Below are 24,956 nucleotides of genomic sequence, written 5' to 3'. Positions count from 1 at the left end.
GTTGCATTGCCTGCTTGCCCAGCTCTGGTTCTGGCACAACACCAGCTCTGCTCCCCTGTCAGCATTTCCCCCACGCCCTGGACCTGAAGACTTTTAGTACTTTTAGTTAGCACAAACACTAACACTCCCCCAGGTGCTCTGATCTCACAGCCCGACTAACAGACTGAGCTAACATTAGCTAACAGCAGCTATAGTTGGCAGTAGTTTACTTTACTGTCCATGCGGAAACTCTGTAAATCAGGAAGACATCAGAGGAAACCAGGAAACATTTTCTCCATAAAATATGATCCAGTTTCATCAAAATAAGTGAAATATTTGGTGGTGTGTGACTTGCCATAAAGTGTTACATAATTCTTGCAAGTAGTCATACCTGGAGTACAAAGTTACATAGTGCAGGAACAGATGTACGGGGTGCAGAGAGGGAATGACATTCACCTGATTGCACGTCAATGTACCATCAAAATGATGGATGAACTGTTATTTTATGGTAGAATTTACACAAGGTTGCTGTTGTAATACATTTTTAATATTACTAAGAAACAAACTGGTTGTGTGTTTTTATGGCTTTTAAGTCATAAAAATCAGGGTTTTAGAAGTGATTCCCCAAGACCTGAGGTTAGAAAGTTTTTTTTTATTTTACCAGGTCACAACCTCGGAGACATAGAGTAGCCTTATGACTGTTATAAACCTTTAGAACAATAAAAAATAAATATGACAGTGTCGAGGAGGCCTTGTATAGCCACACATGACGAATATTTTAAATACAAGGCTAATACACTGGAAGGAATGACAGCTGGTCTCAGCTAGGGCTAAAACTGACAATTATTTCTATGATTGATGAATCTGCTGATTATTTTTATTAGTTATTTTATAATATTATATATTTGGAATTTAATTTACAAAAGGATAGGATTCTTGAAGACTTGATAATGTCTTGACCCAGAATACCTAAAACAGGAGATGGGTTGTTGAGCAGTGGAAGCAAGGGGCAATTTAAAGAAAACATACCCAAACCACTGAAGTCACTACTCAGCAGAAAACACAAAGTTTGCTGATCTTGGGTTCTCCCATCAGCACCACCCACCAGTTTTCTTGTTTATCAAACTGTCTAAATGCATCTGCATTTGCTAATTAAAGAGCTGGCCGAGTTTTGGCTGAATCTAAATGTTTTTGTGGAAATTACTTGGAGTGTCTCAGTGAAGGTCGGCCTGTGAGTTTGACCCCAGTCTGACATGATGGATCTACTACTCTTCTTCTGCTGGCTCAACACATGAGAGATCTGATTTCCATTAGTAAAAGGACACACATACACACACAACCTCTTTCTTATTGCCTTCGCCACACACACACACACACACAAACTGAGATCGTCTCTCTTTCTCATTTTATTGCCTCCTTAGCAAGCAAAGATTGTGCACCCAAGTCTGGTCAGCAATAATGTTGCTACTTCCTTGCCGAGTTCATGCAAAAAGCATCTCGACGCACACACACACACACACACACACACACACACACACATACACACACAGATCGGTATGTGTGTGTTTGTGTGTTCCTTGCAATATGAATTATTGAGTGTGTTATTTGAAGGACAGCTGGCTCTTGAACACATTAACTCCCTCAGTCAGAGAGTCCACAGTGACAGGAGAGAGTCACTAAACAGCAGAGAGGACAGAAACAACTGAATGGTAATGCAATTTCACACTGACTTTAGTATCAGCAGGCAATGATATTATAACCTGTTTACATAAGCTCTCAAGTCAATTAACACAAAGGAAATGAATAAATCTTTTCAATAGAAAGAGAACATTAAGTTATTTTTATTAGGCTGAACTCAATCACTGTCTGCAAATAGAGGGTGCCATTTGAAGCTTATAAGTAAATTGAAGCTCTTGCACTCTATCATAGCAAAAACATTTCTGAGGGAAAAAAGCTGCGCGAATGACTCAGATCCTTAAATTATGCACATACATTTTGTCATGCTTTCACAGCTTGATGGTGAGTAAGCGATCCCCCAAGTACAGACATTTGTACTTATGTTGTTTATGATAATTTATGAGGCATTTGAACGGGGGGAAAAAAAAGACAAGAAATCCCGCTAGCAATTTCACACGCACGATTATCACCACACATCCCTCTAAGCCTCACTGCCGGTGATCCTGTGGTGAGCCCCTCCCAATTGTGCACACCTGCGTCTCATGAGGGTGTGTGTGTGTGTGTGTGTGTGTGTGTGTGTGTGGTGTGTGTGTGATGCCCCCCCACCCATGTTGGTAAATTTGGGTTCCTTCCTTTCAGCACCATGGGGTGAGAGCAGAGTGCAGCCTTTAGGTCCACACCTTCCTCTCCACAGGTGTTTTTACCCTGACCTCAGATATATTTTGTATGAGTGTGTATGTGTGTGCAAAAGCAGTCTTTCTTATTACCTTTCTCTATCACTCCACCTCAATTAGTACCTTGGATCCTGGATAGGTCAAAGGTAACAGAGTGGACAAGACTAGTCCTGGAGCAAACATGCTCATAGCTGTGTTTACTCAGAGCACACCTCTCAGACACAGCAAAATGGGTCATTACACCATTAGATGTTCAAAATGCCTGCAATCATCCTTTAGCGTTCACAGCATCGGCATGTACTGCAAAAGCGTGCACTATTTTGTCGGGTTTAAATGAGCCCTGTTGTGACTGGGAGGTAAATGTCAGCGGTTTTCAGCCGGAAACCTTCGCCACGAGAATGTGACTGCGGGATATCGAGTAAATCAATATGGAAGCCAAGGGAGGAGGCTGAAGGTGGGGGGTAAAGAGAGAGGGGTTGTAACCGCAGGTGAAATGACAAAATGACAGCAGCAAAAGGAGGAGAAGCAGGAGAGATGGAGGAGGAGAGGAGACAGAGGGAAGAGTTTGATTTGGAGAGAAGTTAAAATCTCTTTTTGTCTGACCTTTGACACTCAGGTTGCAGGTTAATCTGTGACATTATCTGTGTGTGTTTCTTTAGGACTGGGATAATAACAGTTGTCCCAGTGTGGAGTGCAGTGGAGGGGGTTGCAATCCATAACTACACCTCTAGATACAACTAAATCAGTTCAAGTTCAATCAAAACACACAAATACATGAATATACAAAACATAGTAGTGCATATTGTTTTATTTGTTGAGATTCAGAGATACGTGCTGCCCAGAATTTTGTCACAACTCCAGCACAAAGAAGATGAACAGAATTCTGATAATGTTGCTTGAAGCATATACAGTTGACATTAGCATGGCTAGATAAGAGTCTGTGCAAATAGGAAAATGTCATTTCTCAAAAAGCAAACACTCTTCTCTTGCACACACCCATGCACACACCCAAAGTGATGACATTTCTCCCTCCTGAATAGCGAGCCATTCAGTCTCACAGAGAGGAGCGGACACAAAAGCCACAACACAAAGAGACAGGAAGACAAGCAGTAAGTAAGGGGTCTTTCAATATTGTGGAGTCAAATACATTAAAAGAGTCCTTTCAAAACTCGAAAACTGTACAAGCAAATAGAAATTATTGAATCTATTGAGGGTGAACAATAGAAACATCTACTGTGAAAATATATAATTTCGATTGTATTTTTGATTGAAAACCTTCTTTTGCTGCTGAAAGCAAACAAACAGATGACTCAAAGCTCTGTCAAAAATCATTAAAAATCAAATTGTGTGCAGTCAACTCACTGCAAAGTGAGGTTATTCCACTAACTATGAAAACTTTCATCTGCTATGAAGGCATCTCAGGAGACGTGTGTGTGTGTTGTGTGTACGTGTGAATGTGTGTGCTGGCATATTACAGACAGATGGGAGGACAGAGTGGGTGCAAGTGAGAGAAGATTACATCTGTTTTGGGTCAGCAAAAATACTTTATAGCCTTACTTAAAGAGGCAGTGAGGCTGCCAATGGGTACACACACACACACACAAACACACACACATATACACACACACACACACACACACGTACAGTATGCAGACAAATCATCTCATCAACCCTGCGCAGCATTAACTAATGAACTGCAGATCACATCCATCTTGCACACACACACACACACACACACACACACACACACACACACACACACACACACACACACACCTGTGCCCGTGCACTATCCAAGTTCTCATCTCCAACCCCTGTAAAAGAGCTTTAAATATAAATGACTGAAATCGTCAGGGATCATCCAGATATCTACATGATAACAATATCAATTATCACAGTATCATGTTAAATCAGCACACATTCCCTCGGTCGACACAGAGTGAATGCTAATGAAGCTGCAGCTCAGTGGTTTCAAAGTGCCAGAAGGTCTTATCTGTATCTACAGTAACAGTGCACGGTGGACTGTGGGACAACGCTGCCACTTAGTGGTTTATACAGGAGCAACACACACACACACACACACACACACACACACACACACACACACACACACACACGCACACACACACACACACAAGTGATATTTTTTTCTTGCAAACATGTGTAAGGTCATGTTTCTGCATACAGAATCATTATTTCAGTATTTCTATTTTCTTTTATGGCTCTCAGTCATCTCAGTCAGTCATAAAAGGACGTGTGGACATTCATAAAACTGCACATTTACTGACAAACTGTCAGTATTTACACGGGCTGTAAATGTGTTTTTTTTTTGTGGACATTTTGATGGATGATCTCATGCTTTAAATATTTTATCACTCTTGTCTGCAACCCACACCGCCCGAGCCTGAGAGGTTATTTAAAAAGTGCTGTTTGTTCAAGCAGACTGCAATGCCCCTCCATCAGACTGAGATCTGTGATATCTTTATAGGACAAAACCTTCGGAGTGGCAAAGGGTAAATCATCACTAGAATGATAACCAAAATGTACAACATGCTAAGATAATAGGAGCAGAGTTTGTGGACATGAATATGAAGTTGCTGGATTTGTAGTAAAAAAAAAGTTATTTAAAAGTTATTTAGTGGCAGCAATCTTCTGTACTTTTGCTTCATTTCAAACCATTAATCCTCTGGTAATCTACTGTGATGATCTTTTTTTCTATCTTTTGATCATCTGTATAGTTCTTCCTCTCTTTCTGAGCTGTAGTGGTTGATTAAAGAGCAACGTAATGGAACGACTGATCTCTCTTTTCTTGGTCCATTGCGCATGGTTGGTTTCGGGACCGAAGAGTCCTTTATGGCATATATAACCATGCTCAACAGTGAGGTCACTGTGTACTGACACAGATAGGAGTACACTTCTATATCAATGCAGCAAGTTGAAGAAGTTAAAGTGGGGGTAAACAAAAATCAAGATGTTAAGTTAGTATTTATGTTCTTTGAATAGTTATTCGCCTTTAACCACTCACTTTATTTGGGTTTTGTTCAACAAGAATCAACTGCTTTGTAATGTTCCTAAATGTTTTATGTTATTTCTTCAATCAAATGTGACTATACATGGAGTCAACTATAGACCCATGGATGTGTTACTTTAATTGCAGCTAAATTAATAAGTAAAGTGTTAAAATAAATGTTTATATGTTCTTAAAGGCACCATTATATAAATAAAATGTAATTATATTTGCAAGCAAAGTGTATTTTATTTTCAGGGTCACTTCATTAAGACCTCTTCCGTGCCCTTGTAGAAAAAGTGCTAGGGCATTTCTTGATGCTTCGACAGCTTAAAAAAAGTGACAACTGAGGACATATTGAGGACACACTGTGAGCACATTGCAGGAGGAGAAGGACAGGAGAGCTCTTCAGAGGCGCTGAGTGTCGCTCAGAGATCCAGCCACTCCACTTTAAAACCTGTCAATTACTCTTTTCATGTCAACACGGCTTATTTCTGATGAATGGCAACAGCAGGAAGGATAACTTCACCTTCACCTGATCTATCTGGAACAAGAAGCAGCTTTTCATCCAGGAGAAAGTTGGAAAACAAAAGATCTGAGCCGCTGCAGCCGACAGCTATTAAACAGAGCTGAGGAGGTCACATTGTGGGAAATGTGTTAGTTGTTTAATTTAAATTAAATAATGAAACGAAAGCACAAGATGTCAGACATGAGCAGATTCACATCCGCAGCACCACAGAGGATAGAAGCACTACCCATCATGTCATAAATAATACAACATGAGAAGTAACAACATGAGAAGAGTGCAGGAGAAACCTGCAGCATATAAAAGGTTTAAAAGGAAATAACATGTTCTCTCCATTTTATGTCTCAGCTGGATGAATGCTCACTGAGTTCGGTCTTGATTTTAAAGTCCAACAGAATTTAATTGCATGTTTTTCTCTTTTTTGAGTCCCCTTTGAGAAAAAGACAGATAAAAGGTAGACATTTATTTTTATATATATTTTGTTCCATGATAGTGCCCCAGAGGATCATTAAACATCACTTACCGCTGTTCTAAAGGTATTTTCAAAATCTTCAAAGACTGATGCACCATAATAAAGGTTTCTAATGTGGGTTTCCAGGATGACATAATTTATCCGCTGTACACCAAAAGTTCAAAATGTTAGTTCTATTCTATAATGATTCAGTATTTTGAGATTTTCAGACAAATAATGCATTACTATGTTATACAAAAAGGCAGAAACCTCCTTCTTATGCAATCTACAAACATGAACACTTGTCCTGTACCTTAGATTGTTGAATGAGACCAGCCAAACACTGACTCACCTGAGAACTAAGACAACTAATTACTATCTAGTCCAACTAACTACACCAAACACTGTTTGTCCTTAAAGTTTCCAGCAAATTAGTTTGCTTTGTGTATTTGTTTCTCCGCCGAGGCTCAGCCTGCAACTCGGCTGTCAATCAAAACCACATCTCCTCAGAGGTTGAAAGAAAAAATTGGATTTCCAAACTATGATCTTTTCTTCCTTTATTAAAGTGAAAGTAAGAATGAATTTCAAAATTAATCTGACATTATTTTAGACTGCAAAAAAGGGATAGCTAACTGTGTTTTTAGTTGTGCTTCAAAATAAAGTGCATTTCTAAAACACAGTTACTCACTTAGTCACATTTAGGGCTTTTCCCTCTTGGCCTGGTATGACTAATAACTGATAATACTATAGTATAGATAATACTAAACTAATAACTGGCAGCGTTCAGATACATATTGCTGTGTAATTGATATGACTGAGTGAGTTTGCTGACTTTATGACTCGTCTTTACTTGTGTCTATACTATGTAGCCACAGTGGTCACAATGCAGCATCACATAGTCCTGCTTTGAGTCAGTGTTTCTCAAGTACATGGAGGAATATGGAGACACGTGCACTTTGTTCATACTGTAGACAGACAATTCAGGCACGGACAGAAAGGTCATTTCAAAAGGTCAGAGAAAAAGCAATAAAATGTGATTCCACCTCTGTGTTTATTTTTTAAAATTACATCAATGTACTACTGCTGTGTCCACAAAGGGGCAGCAGAGTCTCTCCTATATTTATTTAACGTGCAGCTTTGCACTAGTGAAAAATCTCCTGTATGTGAAAGCCTTGCCATTTCTGTTAGTCTTTGTTTGCTCTGCTCCTCTCAGCTCTCTCCATCTTTAGAACACAATACTGCACACTTTGTAGGATTAACTATTTATTGAGGATTAGAAACATGAAAAACATACAAAAAAGCCTGTGAAAACATGAAATAATCATACACACTGAATAGCAAAAGATTTATAGAAACCATTGATAGCACTAAGGCTAATGTAGTAAAGAAACCTTTATGAACTGCATCCTCAGCAGACGCTGATGTTGACACCGTGCTAGGAAAGTGTGTTCACATAGTGGTTTATTTTGTGCTTGAGTGAGCAGTAACCTGAGCTTTGAGAGGCTGTTATTTACACCACGGTGTGAATGTTTGGCTGCAGTGTCTATGCAGTGTTTTCTGGGTGCATTTTGGTGCATCCATGTCTGAGTTTGAAGCAGTGTGGTGAATGCAGAGTTGTCCCAGTTCTAGTTTTTCTGGCTCCATGAACCAAGACCAGGTGGTGTGCTCGTCCTCTGGGTATAAATATGGAAAGGTAGGGTTGTGATGGGTGAAAGATGGGATGGGTCAATGATCTATAAATCACTAATAAAAGAAGTTAGAGCCACGGTGGACAGATCGCAAGACAGATTAGATTATGACAAATGTTTGTGCATTTGAATGTACGGATGCCAGGCTGGGTGGAGATGTGGTCAGGAGAGGGGTGGCAGGGACCGGGTGCTGACCGGGCTATACTTCATCCTGGATGGTGATGGAGGTGGCTGGGTGAGATGAGGAGAGGAGGGGGATGGACGAATGTGTCCACTCTGGTACTCTCTGCCAGTCCCTGAACACTGTGAGCCGGGAGCTTGTGACCGGCCTCTCGGCCTACGTAACGGAGGCGGGGTGGAGGAGGAGGTGGGCATGCATTTGTACTGGGAGGGAGAGTGGTGAGAGGATGGATGGCAGGTGGGGGAAGAATAGCACCCAGGTGCAGAGTGGCGACTGGGTGATGGGTGGCGGCAAGGTGATGGGTGGCGACCAGGTGAGTGGTGACGGCCAGGTGAGGAGTGCCTCCCGGACAAGGGTTCACGGTTACTGGGTGGGTGTTCCTTTGCATGTTTGGGTGACTTTGGCACCTTGGGAGACTTGGGTGTTTTTGGTGATTTGGGCATGGGATGAGATGAGGAGTAAGAGTTGATGTTGTGAGTGGGAGGGGGTTTGATGGGAGAGTGTCCATTGTTTGCAACCTTGTAGAGGAAGACATCATACTGAAGGGGTGGGTTGGTCTCTGCATGGAGCTTGGCATCTTTAGGGAGGAGTACTTCCAGGCCAATAGTGACTCCATCCTGATGTGGAAATATGGTAGAGAAGGATGCAACAATGTAGGGACACAGAGTCACAGAGGCAGAAATAATGAAACTAAAATATACAAAGAAAAAAAAGCATGGATGAATTATGAGACAATGGGCACGGACACGCTATCTTAAATCTGTAACAACTGATTTCTTACCCACTTGGGGGCAGTGGAAACAACTGTGACATGTTGCCTTTTTATACATCCAGCAGATAAGGAGCAACATTAGCATCCATTTGTAGTCGTGTTAGTGACCCCCTGATGAATATTCACTCTAACAGTAGCTCTGTTTTTGGTCTCCACCAACTCCTGAGGGAAATATCTGTTCTCTTCCGCTGTTAAATGCTCCACTATGTTCGCTAGCATGCAGATGCCTGCTGCTGCCAAAGACAAAGCTATGAGAGTGAATCAAAATAGTGAAACTGGGGCTGGAAAACCAAAATTAACTGAACAATGCAATGAAATAGACACATGATTCATTGTTCATGTGACAAAATTGACTATCGCCACTTTAACTATAATTCTTGGGGTTGATTGAAAACAAAATAGTTTGTTCATGCTGAAAATCCTCACTGACACGCCTCTCAACAGACATCATACAAAATACTATAGCTTACAAAATGTTACAGGATAACAATTGAAAAGAGACTTGTAACACAAGTTATATTTTTTCCAAAGCAGAGCTATAAATTATAATGTCAAGAAAGGATGAAAAAATTTGACTTTCCAGCTAAATATGATAATACCAGTAACTGATGGGGCCTGTGCCCAGTATACCATCCATGGATACAGGACAGATGACAAGTACAAATGATCAACATTAGACACGGAGAAATCAAACAGGAGAATAAATATATATATATATATATATATATATGATATGATGAGATGTTGTGAGACTGAATAGAAACGATTATGGGCCACAAGTGTGAGCAGAAAATTAAAGGTGTTTGTGCAACAACAACAACAACAACAACAAAAGAACAGATATTTCAACATTCATGTTTGTTTCTCATGAATAAAGACTATAATTTAAATTAGATTAAATTAAATACTAGTGTGATTGTTTCTGTTCATGCTGGAGAGCTGTCCGTGGTGCTGAATGGACACGCAGTCGCCCTTGTTCGTGCGGTGTTTTCTGTGAGCAGCCTACTGTAGCACAAAAGCAGGGTCAGCCGTGCATTCGGTTATTATTAGCATGGGAGCAGTTGGGCAGTAGTTAGCTTCATCGTGAGCAGGCATGCAGAGAAAGAGAAAGAGGCTGGAGGGAAAGTAGAGCTCATAGCAACACGCTGGGACAAGCTGGATAAAATTAAAAAGATTTATTCCAACAACTGTGAACTATAATCCTCCATGTATACCCAAAAAAGTACAAAAGAACCGCAAGTACATTAAAGTATTATAAATCACATTGAAAACCAAGACACAGCGTGTGTAATATATATATATATATGTATATATATATAGATTCAAATATCAACTCCAAGCAATTACTTTGACCTCTTGTAATCTAGACATATCCACTTATTAGCAATGTCAAACATGAATATTTCGCAAATACAGGTTCACTTGATTTCCACTTACTTCTTTTGCAAATATTACGTTTTCAGACACTTTCGTTGATAACACCAATGCATGCGGGCAGAGAGAAAGAGACAGTAAGGCGGGGCAGGCAGAGGGGAGGGGAGGGTTTGGGGAAACAGGAGAACAGACAATAAAGGAGAGAGAGAGTTCATTGGCCAAAGACCAAGGCAGGGCATCAGTAGAGAAGAAAGTCAGTCATTAGTTGGTCCAAGCCAGAGATTTTAGTCCAGCAAGATGCAGATAGAGGAAAGAAAGGAGGCAGCGACGCCTCTATGTGATCAGCATTGGCATGGCAGCCTTGTAAACAGGACTGTTGTGCTTCTCAAGTTGTATCCTTAAATTCATGTTGTGCTTATTTTTGACATTAGGCCTGATTGGACTGTTTAAAATACACAGTCTGCACTTTGCCAGCTGTAAACAATGTTATCCTATAACAATTTATTGTTGTTTTGTGTGCGCATTAAATATTTTGGTGTGATTCTCCAGCGGCACACTTTGCCAGATGGTGATATTATACCAGGTTGTTCTGGAGCATGTTTACCTCAGCGTTTTCCTCTGTGTTGTTAGGGGTGTGGGCTTCGTCGTAGACGACAGAGGTTGGACGGTTGTTCTCGTGTTTAGGGGAATGAGAGTTGAGGATGTTCATTGACCCCTCTTCCTTGGGTTGCGGGGACTTTGCTGGGTCCTCCTGCTTCTGAGGGTCATCCTGCGAGGAGAGTTTGTGACTTTTTACACTTTATATACACACACTAAGGACACATAAAACAGATAGGACACACGTAGGCAGATGCTCTGCAACCTTAAAGTACATCACCTCCTCGTGATTGTATGTTTGGATGTGTGCAGATGTGTGCGAACCTGCAGGAAAATCTGTGTGGACCTTTCAATGCTTTTCTGCTTGTGTCCAAGCAGCCTTGAAGACTTAAAGTCTAATTAGCGTTCTCATCCTGATTTGCTATTGACTTAATCTCTTGTGTATCAAATCTATATTTCCTATATTCTAATCTATATTTTACATGATTGGAAGGGATGGAGTAGCATTTCTTGAGTCATTTAATAAAAAACCTACTAGTTGTCAAACACAGCAAAACATGTATTAAGTAGGAGGTCTGCAAAAAACCTTTGTGGTGCATTACACCCTCATGGGTAAGCTCCTAGAGGAGGCTCGTTAGATAGTTGTGATACTACAAATGACAAGGATATTGCCTTGGATATAATGAAGCACTTCTGCCTGGTTAAAGGTGAAACATGCAGTTCAGTTATGTCAAAAGAAAATAGCTACCAGAAAGCTCTTCCCCATGTTAGAGAGGATTTTTCTTGAGCTGATACAGGTCACTGTATGGACTGATACTGCACATGTATGCTTATAATCTACTTCAACATTAAGGTAAATACCAATCGGACCTCTGACATTTAAAAACCTGCAATGCACACGACGTGTCTGCAGGGGCTTTTTAGCCTCCAGATCTGACATTTAGAGCATCCGGAAGTCACAGACACTCATCTATAACCACTTCACTGAAAGGCCAGGAGAGCTCTGAGAACGGTGGCTTAGATGAAAAAGTCACAATCTGTTCACTTGATCTAGACCGGCCATGTTTGCGTAATGGACTGAAAATTAATATGTGATTTTGAAATCCCATCCCATGTGTGTTTGTATTTTCAGAGTGCATCTGTGTTAAGTGCAGTAAATGCATGCAATTATCAGTCAGAGTCAGTTTGTAAATGCTAAAGCCATCGATTGATTGGCTTGTCACAGACATGTGAAGGTCATGGGCACAGCCGGCAGGAAGTAGGGCACCATCGATCAGTCACGCTGGCTACTGCTAGACAAAACTCGCTAAACGCCCTTTCACACCAGAGACAACAAGTTCAAAAAGCTTAAAGTCAAGGGAGCATGATGATGGTTACTCTCTGTGTACCTCTGCCTTTATTAATAAGATTCTCCACTCTTTATTGAGATTGAAAATTGAACCATGCATCAGTAACCTTATGTTGTGTTGGTTTAGTAACCCAGTAGACAAGTATGATTGATGAATATCAAACAGGGGAACACATAAATCTGCCTCGACGCACACAATCATGGATAGAAACTGATGCATTCATGTATACACATTCAAATTCACAGATACACATACATGCTACAGAGTGAAATTCACTTTATAAAAGCACTACATGCACAACCTTTGGAAGAGAACGCTGGAGGAAAAGGGGAAACCTGCTGCACAGGGACCCTGAAATGGCCGTCTGAGCTTTGTGGGCACGAGAGCGAAGCAAGCAGTTAAAACAAAATGGAGGCTCTGTCTCCTCATTGAAACCTAGAAAAGGGGAACCCTGCAGCAGAGGGACACTGAAATGACCATCTGAGATTTATAAGCACAAGAGCGAAGGGAGCAGTTAAAACAAAATGGAGGCTCCGTTTTCCTCCTGGAGCTTTTCTCTGGAAGCTGCAGAGGTAAGAGAGGCAGCAAATGTGGGAGCTATTTATTTACACAGCAGCGACTGCACAGCACCTCTGAACAGGAAGCCTTTGCAGGAGGCAATTAATCATTTCACCTAGAGTGTGTGTAGTATACAGCCGATACGGGATCAGATGCAGGAAGTGTTTGTGGAAGTGAGGTTTGCAGCAAAAAGGGGTGCCAAAATCTGGCATCTAGCACTTGCACGGTGGGTAAGTTCAAAGCAAAGCCAGGGAGGGAAACTGCTGCAGGCAATGTGGACCCTTCCAATCTGCTTACCTGGAGGTGGTTATAAGGGTTTCTGGGTTTATATTCCCAGGTATAGCTGGCTGTTGATGGCCTCTGAGGGATCGGTGAGTATGAAAAGCATTAAACACGCACATACTGTACATTCACAATCCCAATACTGATTTAACACAGCACCAAGGTGAGTTAGATGTGTGCATTAACACAAGAAACTGATGTTAGTAGTTAGGACTGTGAATCAAAAAGACAGACAAACCCAGATGGACGCGCAGAAAAAACATAGGAGCTGACATCATGAACAAAGAGGATGATCGATGAAGGTTATAACAGACAAAGAGAAAAGAAATCTTAGAAGCAGATGATGAGACAGAAAGAGTTAGACGAAGAAGACGACCAGAAGGAGAAGAAAAGGGAGAATAAACATGAGGAGGGTTGGGGCGTACCTGACAGATAATGTTGTCATAGTACGCCAGGTTTTGAGTGTGAGCTTGAGGAGCGGGCGGAGGGGTGTCACACAGTTTCCTTACATTTGGCTGCGAGCCGTCAGCTGTTGTGGAAACTGAGAGGCCGTCCGTCTGTGGCTCGGTGCTCTGTGGGCGGTACTTACTGGAGGAGGGCAAAGAGAGAGAGATTTGTGTGATAAATATTTGCTGTGTGCATTTGAATCTCTCGAGGTCCACATTTTCCTACATTCTCTGCACAGTGTCAACATCTGGCAGACACTCACACACACGTATCATCGCAGTATCTAAATAATTCAGCGTGGATACTAAAGGGAATTAGATCAACTCTAGAGACATTGTGCCTGGCGACTATAAAATCAAACTGGATTTAATTATAGGGATTTTTTATCACTGATGACAGTTTGTTCTACAATTCCCTTCATCTGATTTTAGCTCCAGTCTGCTCTCTCTCCCTCACTTTGTCTCTTGTTATTCCCATGCTCTCTTTATCATTTGATTTACTAGTTGTTAAGCTGTAAAGTCTTACAGGATGTAGTCACAGCCACCTCCCCTCAGCATCCAGCACATGCCGCGTAACTCACGGCACATATTTTTACATTCTCACCTCGCAGTCACACATATTCACGCGCGCACACACACCTGCGTTTGCGAAGGCGCTTGTTCTCGTTCTTGAGGCGGTGCAGCCTCTTGGCAAAGAACACGATGATCATGAAGAGGAGGATGAGCACCAGGGACGCCACGCCCACCACCACACACATCACCTGGAACTCTGTGACCGCCCAATCACAGCGCGTTCCTTTGTTCCAGATGTAGTCCTGCACATTGCACCTGGATGCAAAATGACACAAAGCAGCAATATTTTTGGCCTCTTTTTTTTTTTTTTTTTTTTTTTTTTTTTTACTCATGTAACATTTTTGTGCTCAAACAGCACTAGACATCAAAGTTCCTCTCTCCTGACCTGCTGTATAAAAAAAAAGCAAAGAGGTTTAATATGAGTGTGGACCCACTGCACTCGCTTTTAACCACATTTATAGCTACAGCATGTGAGCCAAAGTAAAGAGTGTAAAGTGGTACTCAGAGCTGATGATATGCGTCCAGAGGTCTGTCCAGCAAAGCAGGGATTCGGCACACAGCCTAGCCTTTAATGAGATCAAAGGATCAAGACACGTGCGTGCATGCAAGTGTGTGTGTCTGTCTTTTTTGTTCAGCTGCATGCGAGTGTTTGAAGTGAGCCTGGCATGAGTGGGTGTGTGCATGTGTGTGTGCGTGTGTGTGTGTGTGTGTGCTGTTACTCAGCAGGTATGGTGAGATGAGCAACAGCCAACCTCCAGGCTTACAGTGACTCTGTTGGATAGGGCAGATGGTGCTATCAAGGCGTGGTGTATGTGTGTGTGTCTGCAAGGAGCGTATGTGTTTATTTACATGTGTGTCCTTCCCTGACCTGACTTACTGTATTGCCATTGTCCTTTCTATGTGTGCATACTGTGTGTGTGTGTGTGTGTGTGTACAGCTATCAGCTATCATCGGCCTATGAGCACACACACACTCATTACCCCCTGCCCCCAAAACTGAGCTAATCCTTTGGTGACCCCTGCTGTGATCCTGACGAACACTCATGACACATTAAGCCAACCTTCTCATTGTCTGTACGCTTGTCTGAAGTGTCCTAAATCTCTTCTTTTGTGCTGAAGAGGGAACATATTGGAAATCATCACAACAAGACAAATTAAAAAGGTTGGTTTGGGGTGTTTAATAACCCCCAAAATCCCCCTGCTGCCACTCATACTGTATATGCATGTGTACCAGTTTTACTCTAAAAAGATGCTGCATGCTTGTAAACTGCTACCAAACATCACTAAACATCATACACACAAGAATAACAAACCAGCCAGTAGAGTTTATGTGCAAATTAGCAAGTCTTTGTGTTTTTCTCACCTACAGAAGGCTCCCATTCCTGCTATCACGGTGCACACTCCTCCATTGAAGCAGAAATTGGGTTCAATGTCGCACTGAGACACACAAACACCGGGTCCAGAGCGCACATAGCCCAGCCTGCAGCCATCAGTCCCCATGGCGCCACCTAAGCCTAACCCATCACCCTTCTCCAGTCCTGGCATGGGAGGAGCTGCTAAGGAGGGCCCGCTATCCACGTTAGGCTTCACGTTCTCAGGAACGGCAGGAGAACCAGCCAGGAGTGGATTCTCGTCCTCCATGTCGGCTGGAGGTGAAGGGGTGGGCTCAGGTTCTGGGGTTGCGTCTACCGCTGAGAGGTCGTCATCAGGGGACAGGTAGTCATAAAAGTCAGAAAGCGTCCATGCAGTAGGGTCACCTCCTTTTTGCTTCTGGGGTTTGGGGGCTTTGGCCCAATCCAGAGCAACGTCAGAGGGTACAATATCTGGTGCAGGGCTGTGAAACTCCACGGTAATGACGTCATCGGATAAAGGGTTTCCGGGCTGGTCTGGACCTGCCCCTCCGGCAGTGAGCTCCTCCCCCACAGGTGGGTCCTCCTCAGCGAAGTCTAGGTGGGCATGTTTATGAGGATGGTGATGTTTGGTGGAGCTCAGCGGGAGCTTAGCCCCGAGCCCGAGCCCTGCTCCAATAAGATGGTCCCTCTCTGCTGAGTCGTCACTGAGGACCATCCTGGTGTTCAAGGCCTCCTTGTTGATAGATGACTGGTTGTGATGATGATGGCGCCTGGCCAGTGAATGCCTCCCTGTCAGTCAGACACAAAAAAGCATTAAAGACACAAAGTTGGGGGACTCGCAGAAGTGATATCCTGACTTTTAGTCTCAATCATAGGTCAGGTTTTAAACACTCTTGATACTACGCTTCCCATGATTCAACTTGATTGTGTGCTTTTATAAGACTTGAGACTATCTGCTCTATCTTTAAAGAAATTATTCCACATATTGGGTAATGCACTTTTTTAAAATATTATTAAGATCAATGCCACATATCAGTGTCACATATCTGTTATCTCAGCTAGTCTGACGAAATCTCTCTACCAGCACCTTTAAAGCTCACCTACTCCTTACAAAAATAGATAAAAATGACGGGTGTTGCAGTGTAATGGGGGGAGGGTTATGTGTCAGACTCTCTCTTGCCCACCAGTACCCTACTGAAGTCTTCTTGTCATTGTGAGGTTGCCAGGCAACCAGTTGGGACCAAGTAATAGTCTGACAAATAACATCCCATAAAAGCAAGACTTCTGGAGCTTTAGAGGTGTTGCTTGGTGGATTTTATTACCTTTGGACAGATAAAGGCTAGCTGACTGACTGTGACTTCATATGCAATTGACAGATATGGCAGTGGCCTCAGTCTTCTCATCTTACTCTTGGCAGGACGTTAATGTGTAAAACAGGCTTCCCATTAAACATCTGTAGTCTCTAAGCTCAAGGTGAGAGACAAGGTAATGACATGACCAGGGTTTTGACGTTACCACGCTTAGTGAAGCGATAAGAATGCGTTAGTGCAACATATGACAGGTAAACGGATTTTGCAATTTCATTAATTTATTTGTCTTTTAACATAACTTATTGTCAGCACTGCATCATTGCCAGAGCACTGACAGATATTTTTTTGGTGATCTTGTCTAAATGTAGATGACAAAATGGGCTTATACACATAGAGAACATTTTTCTTTTGAATTGAGGCTAATCCCAAGATACTACCTGCTGTTTTGTTTGATAAATATTTTGGCTTCAGGATGAGGCATGAATAACTTCAATGGGTCCCTACAGTATTCTGCACCATATGCTTTGCCAGAAATTTGACAAACCCAATCCAATAAAAATATGCAATGTGCACAAAATGTGTTCATGGGAGAGCTGATGCGCGGAAACGTTCGGCTCAGCAAAAAGAAACCTGCTGAGGTTCACGTTTAGGGGCTAAATGATTAATTGTCAAAGAAATGAGAACAAGAGCTGCCATGTAATCAGACCGTGGCTATGTAGGATTAAGCACATTGAGTGACTGACTAATGTGCTCTGTTGACCGAGACTGGTTGAGGATTAGATTAGGATTTAGAGCTATAGGTTAGAGCTTGACTGGTCAGAAACTTCCCCTGTGCTTTGCCACACACACATAGTTAGAGAGGTAAAGAGACACAATAGAGGACAGGAACTCTTAGAACATATTAACATGCAGCAGGCCAGTCATTACAAACCTATGCTATGCAGACATTGTTCAAATCCACAGAACTCCTTTAAACGCAACTGGAGATCCTAAAGTTTCCTAAAATACCAAACCTGTCAGGGGAAGATTTCCATTTGACCAAATTTTGCAGCCATGAGACTATCTAACCCCTGGCAAGAAAGCAAATTTGTGCATTTCCCGAAATGTCAAACTATGTTTTTAAAGAAAGAAAGAAAGAAAATAAAGAGACTCTACTATCACACAGTTTTAGAAATACTCTTCTTGCACTGGAGGTAATATTCCCACAGTTGACTGAATTTAGGACCCACTTCTTCACACTTTTCCACTGGCCTGGTTCGTCTACACAAACGGCCAAACTCAGCCAAATACTTGGCCGGACAGCTTCTGTCCCACTGCCACCCTGAAATCACCGTGTCCAATGAGATCACTGCTTCCAGTGTCTGGCACTTCATTCAGAGCTAATACTAAAACCATCTGAACGTGCCTCGAGTCACGAAGACTAGTGGTGGCTGAGAAAGCATGAGATTCACCTCACACACACACACACACACAGACACACCACACACACTGCAGTTGCCATGGTGAGATGTAAAGAGGTGCCATGTTGAAAGGAGGAGTGGAGCAAGGGAGTTGCAGTGGAAACAGAGAATCCAGTGTTCGCTCCCTCTCTCTCTTGTTTTTCAATCAATCAGCCAGCCAGTCAGTAAGTGTTGATATGCCAACTCCATCTCTGGGAAAACTGAGGTGGAATGAACAGGAATGTTTCACAGTTTGTGAAAAAGAGATAGACATGCTCCACCAAACTGATTACAGCTGATTCAAATTTCATTTAAAGGTTCAATCTGCCAATTAGTTCCCTGTCAAGACTCAGACGCAGCATCCTGTTAGCAGCTGGCGGTCTTATGGCGATTACAAGAGCAAAAAAAGGAACATGAAGAGATTACAAGAGCAAAACGGGCTAATTGAAAGCACGAGCCCCTGCTTAGCAATTTGATTCACGTCTTAGAGACGGTGTGATTTATGCTTTGTACCACTGCTCCGCTGTTCACCTCTGGCATCACGCTGAGAATGTCACCATGGTAACAAGTTTTACCTGAGGTCACTGTGATTGGCTACGGTGCAGATTCCCAGAAGCATTACTTGCAAGACACAGTGAGAATTATGGGTAGGTGTCCGACATGCTGTTTTTTGTTGGATGGAGTCACAACTAGTCCTACTTTGTAACACATAAACCTGTTTGTGGACAAAGACGTTTATTACACACACCTGCAACGTCCAAACATCAACCTGTGTATGTTTGACTTTTTCTGACCTATGAATAGTATTCTTCCTCCCCTTGTGTGTGAGCCAGGGAGATGAAGATGATCTGATCTATTATGACAAATCATGAGCTTTCTGGGGCTACAGGGCAGATGGACGTCACAGTATGCCTTCACTCAGACAGTGGACACACAAAGACACTCTCACATGGCAGAGCACCCTTAGAGTCTGGATTTGAGCCATATTGCTTTATGTGGACGGGCTGCGTTTCTGTATGTTTGTGTGCACGGGCTAAAGAAGGAATCGATTCATCTAGAAAATGAACTGGCAAATAATCAATAATGAAAATATGTTGCAGCTGCAGCAATGAAAGCTGCAAACTCACACAGTTCGATGCATGAGTTGCAGCATGTGTTAAAGTTGGCTTGCATGCAGTCCTAAAGATTCCTTCATTAACATAAAAGTAAAGCTATATCTTGCACTGTCTGTGTTATTTGCTTGGTCTTTTATTGTTTGAGGGTCATGGAGAGATCTCATCCTCCCCAGATGGCCACATTCACCTATACATTTCTCCAATGGAGAGCCATGTGCTCCCTGTGGTTTAAAGTGTGAGAGACAGGGACGCCAGGCATGTATTTACCGGTCAATATGTCACAGTGTTAACGCCTGGTTACACATTGAGGGCGCGAGGTGCGGCGAGAAAAATGGAGGAGGGGTGGGGGTCTGTACAGTGGCAGCGCGTGCCCAACGTGAACCCCGGCGACCCTCTTCGTGCACGAGCCACCCTGTTGCTGGGCAGCGCTCATCTCCACATCTCCAAGATTTTACACATCTCCACTACTCCCCAGAGCGCGCACGCACTTCTCCTCTGTGTGTGTGCCAGACTGGATTTTGCACACTGCCTGTCTCCGTGTCTCAAGGGGATGGACATTAAAATGAGAAGGCGAAGAAGGGGAGTGGTGTAGCGGGCACAGTTGTCTCGGGATTCCTTCTGAATGTCTGGAGGAATTCAGTCCTTTAAGCAGCGTAAATAGGCCCTCCTGTAGCCTGGCCACGGTGCACCTAATCCCGCCTTTGTCTGGGCCACGCACCGCCGCGGCGAGTCGCAGCTGCAGTGCTGAACTGTCAAATGTCTCTCTCTCCTTTATACAGATGTACAATAGCGGAGCTTATAACATTTAGAACAAGTCAGATATCTTTGTATTAGATAGTTAAAAAAAAGGGAAAGGGTGTTCTTTCCTCTCTTACACTCTGAATGGACCAAGACCTCAGTTAAGTGTCATTAATGATCAATAAAGCAGCTCTCAGCATGACAGAAAATATCAGATCACAGCACTGGGATTGTCAGCACAGCCTGGTGATTGACAGTTTATTTTCCATGCATAAAAAAATTGCATTAATAATGCCAAACATAGGTCTTCAATGCATTTAAATGATCAGTATCAATATAAACGGAATTAAAAATCAGCCAATCAGTGTCCAGCATGTTACAATCACAAGATTGATATGATTAATTATTAGTCTAACATCAATGCCCACATTTTAAATGTCACTCCTCATGCCGCATACATGAACAATTGTATTTGTCATTTTCCATATCCTATGTCAATGCAGGTGTGATTTGATTCACTGATTCACACACACACACACACACACACACACACACACACACAAATGCACACACATGCACGCACGCACGCACGCACAGGGTGGGACTCCGGTGGACTCACCGTGAGCAGACAGGGGGATGATGACCATAGTGATGGTCAGCAGCACCTGCCAGGTCCCCAAACGACCGTCAGCGCGCGCCATTCTGGTGACTACTACCCCTTTGACACACCGATGCAAACTGTGATCCCGTCCCTCGTCGCACCGCTCCGTTCACAGATTCTGGGGCTCTACGTTAATCCTCACAGCGGATCCTCCAAAGTTCAGATCTTTCCCGTTTTTGCCATTTCGCCGTTATCCTCCCCAAAGTGTGTGTATGTGCGCGTGTCTGAACCGTTCAAAGGTTTGGGTTCGGTTCCATTGCACCGAGCGGCTGCCCTCTCCTCCACACCTTTGGCGCGTGTCACTCTGCGCTCTGGGGGTCTGCCGTCGGCGGCACCGGTAACAGCGCGAGGAGCTGTGGTAGTAATGCGCGCGACCGGCTGAAGGGTCTGCAGACGAGATTTTAATGAGCTGGGTTCGTCGCCGCCTTGCATGCATGCGATCCGTTAAGCCTTTCCCTTTGGATACATGAGCGGCAAAGCGCGGCGCGGCGCGGAACGGTACGGCAAGACGGGGAGCGCGCGCGCGCGCGCACAGTGCGTTTGGGTGTCAAAGTGCCAGCACACACACACACACACACACACACACACACACACACGCTCCATTTTACACCACAGCTAATGTGTGTGAACATCATGTCCAAGAGTCTCTCCCTCTCTCTGGGTGGTATGTATATGTCAGGGGGTTATTTGGGAGGTGTGTGTGCATGGTGGGTGGATGATCTTGCTGTTTTAATTGTGATACAGGCTTCAGACCAGTTCACCCACACATACACACACACACACACACACACACCACACACACACTGTTCACACCATATGCATTTGACTTTCCCCTGTCACCCATCATTTTCATTTGATGCTTCTGAATACATGTATGTAATCACTGCTCTGTGACACTAATCCATTTTTCTGTTTCAGCTAACAAAATGGCCCGCAGAAGGCTGACTACCCACTCTCCTCCTAAATGGGATTATATCAAATACATTACAAAATAATTAAGACCAAATGCTTTGCGAAACAAAACAAAAAAAATGCTGTTTCACTCAATACCCATCAAACCGAGAGTGAATTGATTCCAGTTCCTGCTGTGTGCAGCGTCCCACTGTTCCCCCATCAATTATCTCATCAAATTTAAACTGAATCCATACCTCGAATCCCCATTCTCAACGGCGAGAGAGAAAGAGAGAAAAAGACAGCCACGAGAAAGGAAGAGAAAGAAAGAGCGAGAGGGAGAAGGGGTGTGTGTGATGGGATTCAGAGGATGGACAGACATGGATAAACGTTGAGGAAGAGGGAGCTGGAGAGTGGTGGAGATGGAGAAACAGAAAAATGTTCACTGATGCACTGCCAAACAGAGCAGAACGAAATTGCATCCGTACCCGCCTAACCCCCCCTCCTATCTCACACACATGCACATATCTACCACTGAAAGTGCACACAAACATTTACATCCTATCTACAAACTCTCACTCTTCTTATAGTAATAGTATTAATTCCAATATTTGGCTTTTTATAGGCAGGATGGCTTTTTTTATTTTCAGACTATATGGGGGTGAAGGAGAAGTGTTTTTTTTATGTGCAGGATGAACAGATGGATCTTACTGAGAACCAGAATGGGAGAATAGCACACCTTAGTCGACGCCAAGCTCTGTGCATGCATGTGTTTGTGCACGTTGTGCTCAGGCCACGTTGGTTTTTCCATCCTGTTCCTGTGTGGAGCAGTGAGGGGTGGACAGGATGTCCAAATCACCTCCAGTGTGTCAGTGAGTGTGTGTCCAATGTTGCAACCAGCCACTCTAGGGCAAAGAAGACGCTTATTATTAAACTATATCTACAATAAATCCACAATATGTATGGCTGACAGTGAGCAGGTCTGGCCATCTGGCAGCTTCATTTCTTCAATGTGCAGTACACCCATCACTCAAGTCTCTTTAATGACACTTCCCTTCCTTGTCGCTGTCTCCATTCAGCTATTGTATGTTTGTTTTGATCATATCTGTGTTCATTTCAAATTTTTTAGCATGCTACAAATATGCAAAAAGATCTGAGCATGTTTACCTCAGGTCCATTTATAAAAGGTACTGCTTTTGTCAGCACCATGTCAAACATGATACCACATTATTACTTCTTGTTGTTTAAAAAATGTTCACCAGGGACATTGATGCTTAGCTCTGTGATTCCAATGTAAGCACATTATACAGGAAGAAGAAATAGGGGCTGTGTGGAGGATGATGAGGCACTGAAGAGCCTCTGGAGGCTGGTGATATCCAGATCATAGGTGTGCTCCAGCATCAGTTCATAAAGTATTCCATCACAAGTGGTGTCACTCCTGAACGGGATCCCCCTCACTGAATGTAATTGATCTGAACAGTAGTTTTCAAAACATGTCGTGTGGTTCCCTGCTGTTTGGCGTCAGACACTAGTGCATTGATCGGCACATTACACAAAGCACAGTGTCTTTGAATTGAATCGGTCTGAAATTTTGATCTATCATGTTCCTTGAATTTTTTTGCACTTCATGCCAGTTTCCAGAGCTATCGGCCATGAAGGGATAGTCTGCCCTAAAATAAGTTGCATTGACTACTTTCAACTAAACATAATGCAGACACAAGCTGGTGTAAATGCACAGTTAAAGGTTTGTGTCCCAAAATGTCCTCCAGGAAAATCAAAGTATGAAGGCTGGAAGGGCTCCTCGGTTACCCACCATTGGCAGCAGCTTTGAATGTAGGGGCAGTGGGCTCCTGCAGACTGTTACCGCAGTTTTTGTTGGTGATCTCTGGAGCAAAACTAGTATTAGGTGGCAGCAACGTAGTCGAAGAAGTGCTGGTTCCACTGGTCTTCAGTTGTTTAGCAAAGAAATGCAAAATTCTTTTCTGTGCGATCATTAGAGCTAGCTACCTTGAATGATGCTTGAGCTAAGTAACAATAACAAAAGGGTATTACCAAATGATATTATTTCGAATGTTTTAATACACTGGTTCTCAAACTGTGGTGCGAGTACCACTGGTGGTACACTAGCTCACTTGAGTGGTCCAGAGGAATCTCTCAAATCTAATTTTTTCTAGTTAAATAAATTCATTTAGAAACATTTAATAGTATCAATACTACAAGAATTCAGAATAAAAATACTTAAACTATGATATCCTGTAATAATTCTTTAATATCATCCTGCTCCATAGTTTCGTGCCGTCCATGCGGGTAGGGGGTAGCATGCATCCATCCATGATTAGCTACAAGATAAAATGTGACAGGGAGAAAAAATCTGCAGTTTCTCTGGTTCTTGAACTGGTTCTGTTCAGGTTTCAACAGTCAACAATAAAAAATCCTTCCTATTAGAAATAAACCCTGCTCCTGTGTGAACAGTCTGTACCTGGATAGGGTCAGCCTACTGTATTTTAATGTCTCTTACACTTGGAGAGCCGAATATATTCTGTAGTGGTAACGGGTGAGAAAGGTTTAAGAAACACTGCTCTAAACCTTTGCTATATATTTTTAAATTGTGATAAAAGCTGCCATATATGTTGCTGGCTTTTAAGTCCTGAAGTGTTTATTGTTAGATTCATTTTTTTTTTTGCATATGGCAGAGTTTTGTGATGTCTGCCTTCCACCAGAGGGTGCTGGAGCCAAGTCTGAAAGCCTTTTCAAAGTCCATGTTGTTTACCTCACTGTTGGCTTGTTGTTGTTCTAATTTATCTAGGTCAGCTGATGTCATATGAAGTATGCAGACTTCTTTCTTTACCTTTCTTCTGTTCTGACAACCATTCATAGCATTTACAAGTCAAACGTTACTATGATTTCTTGTTTTAAAATGAGTCAACCTGATTTTTTTCCCCTCAGAGACGCTCAGAGATCCTTTTAATGCTGGCTTTAACTAACCTACTCTCAGTTTCAGGACAGGTTTTTATCCAACTTTCTATTTTTCTCTACTCAACAATTAAGTCTTGATTCATGCACCTGTGCTTATATTTCTTCCCACAAATGTAATGTTGATGCATGGTGCAGAGTTCAGAGAGCTCAGTTTAAGATTCACAGTGGAACTGGGAGAATCAATGGAACAATAAAGTATTTTAAGAGGGAAACTTTTGTGCCCTGTTCATGAAAGTTTGACAAGGATCATCTCACTGGATCCACCTAATAATAAAGACCTAACAAATAAGATATTGTTGGCCTGTGAATTCTGTGCTTTTTTAATACACATACTTGGTTTT

The 24,956-nt window shown here is 42.7% G+C and overlaps 1 protein-coding gene across 2 annotated transcripts; it reads right to left on the bottom strand.

The window, feature by feature from the left end:
* Positions 1 to 7,564: 7,564 nt before the first annotated feature.
* LOC104922052 (chondroitin sulfate proteoglycan 5) lies at positions 7,565 to 21,336 on the bottom strand. 2 transcript variants are annotated; one of them, XM_010734761.3, is made up of 6 exons: positions 20,707 to 21,336; positions 15,497 to 16,274; positions 14,201 to 14,389; positions 13,541 to 13,703; positions 10,934 to 11,098; positions 7,565 to 8,800 (listed from the first exon to the last, which is right to left on the bottom strand). In XM_010734761.3, exons 1-6 carry the CDS (start codon positions 20,786 to 20,788, stop codon positions 8,165 to 8,167), a joined length of 2,013 nt encoding a protein of 670 aa, XP_010733063.2. In that variant the 5' UTR covers positions 20,789 to 21,336; the 3' UTR covers positions 7,565 to 8,164. The 2 variants fall into 2 exon arrangements, with proteins under 2 accessions (XP_010733063.2, XP_010733064.2); XM_010734762.3 differs by having other exon boundaries at positions 13,625 to 13,703.
* Positions 21,337 to 24,956: the final 3,620 nt, after the last annotated feature.

The sequence above is a fragment of the Larimichthys crocea genome, chromosome XIII (assembly GCF_000972845.2).
Source record: "Larimichthys crocea isolate SSNF chromosome XIII, L_crocea_2.0, whole genome shotgun sequence".
Classification (NCBI taxonomy): domain Eukaryota; kingdom Metazoa; phylum Chordata; class Actinopteri; family Sciaenidae; genus Larimichthys; species Larimichthys crocea.
The sequence above is the reverse complement of the archived record's forward strand: the minus strand, read 5'-3'. Positions and strand labels throughout refer to the sequence as shown.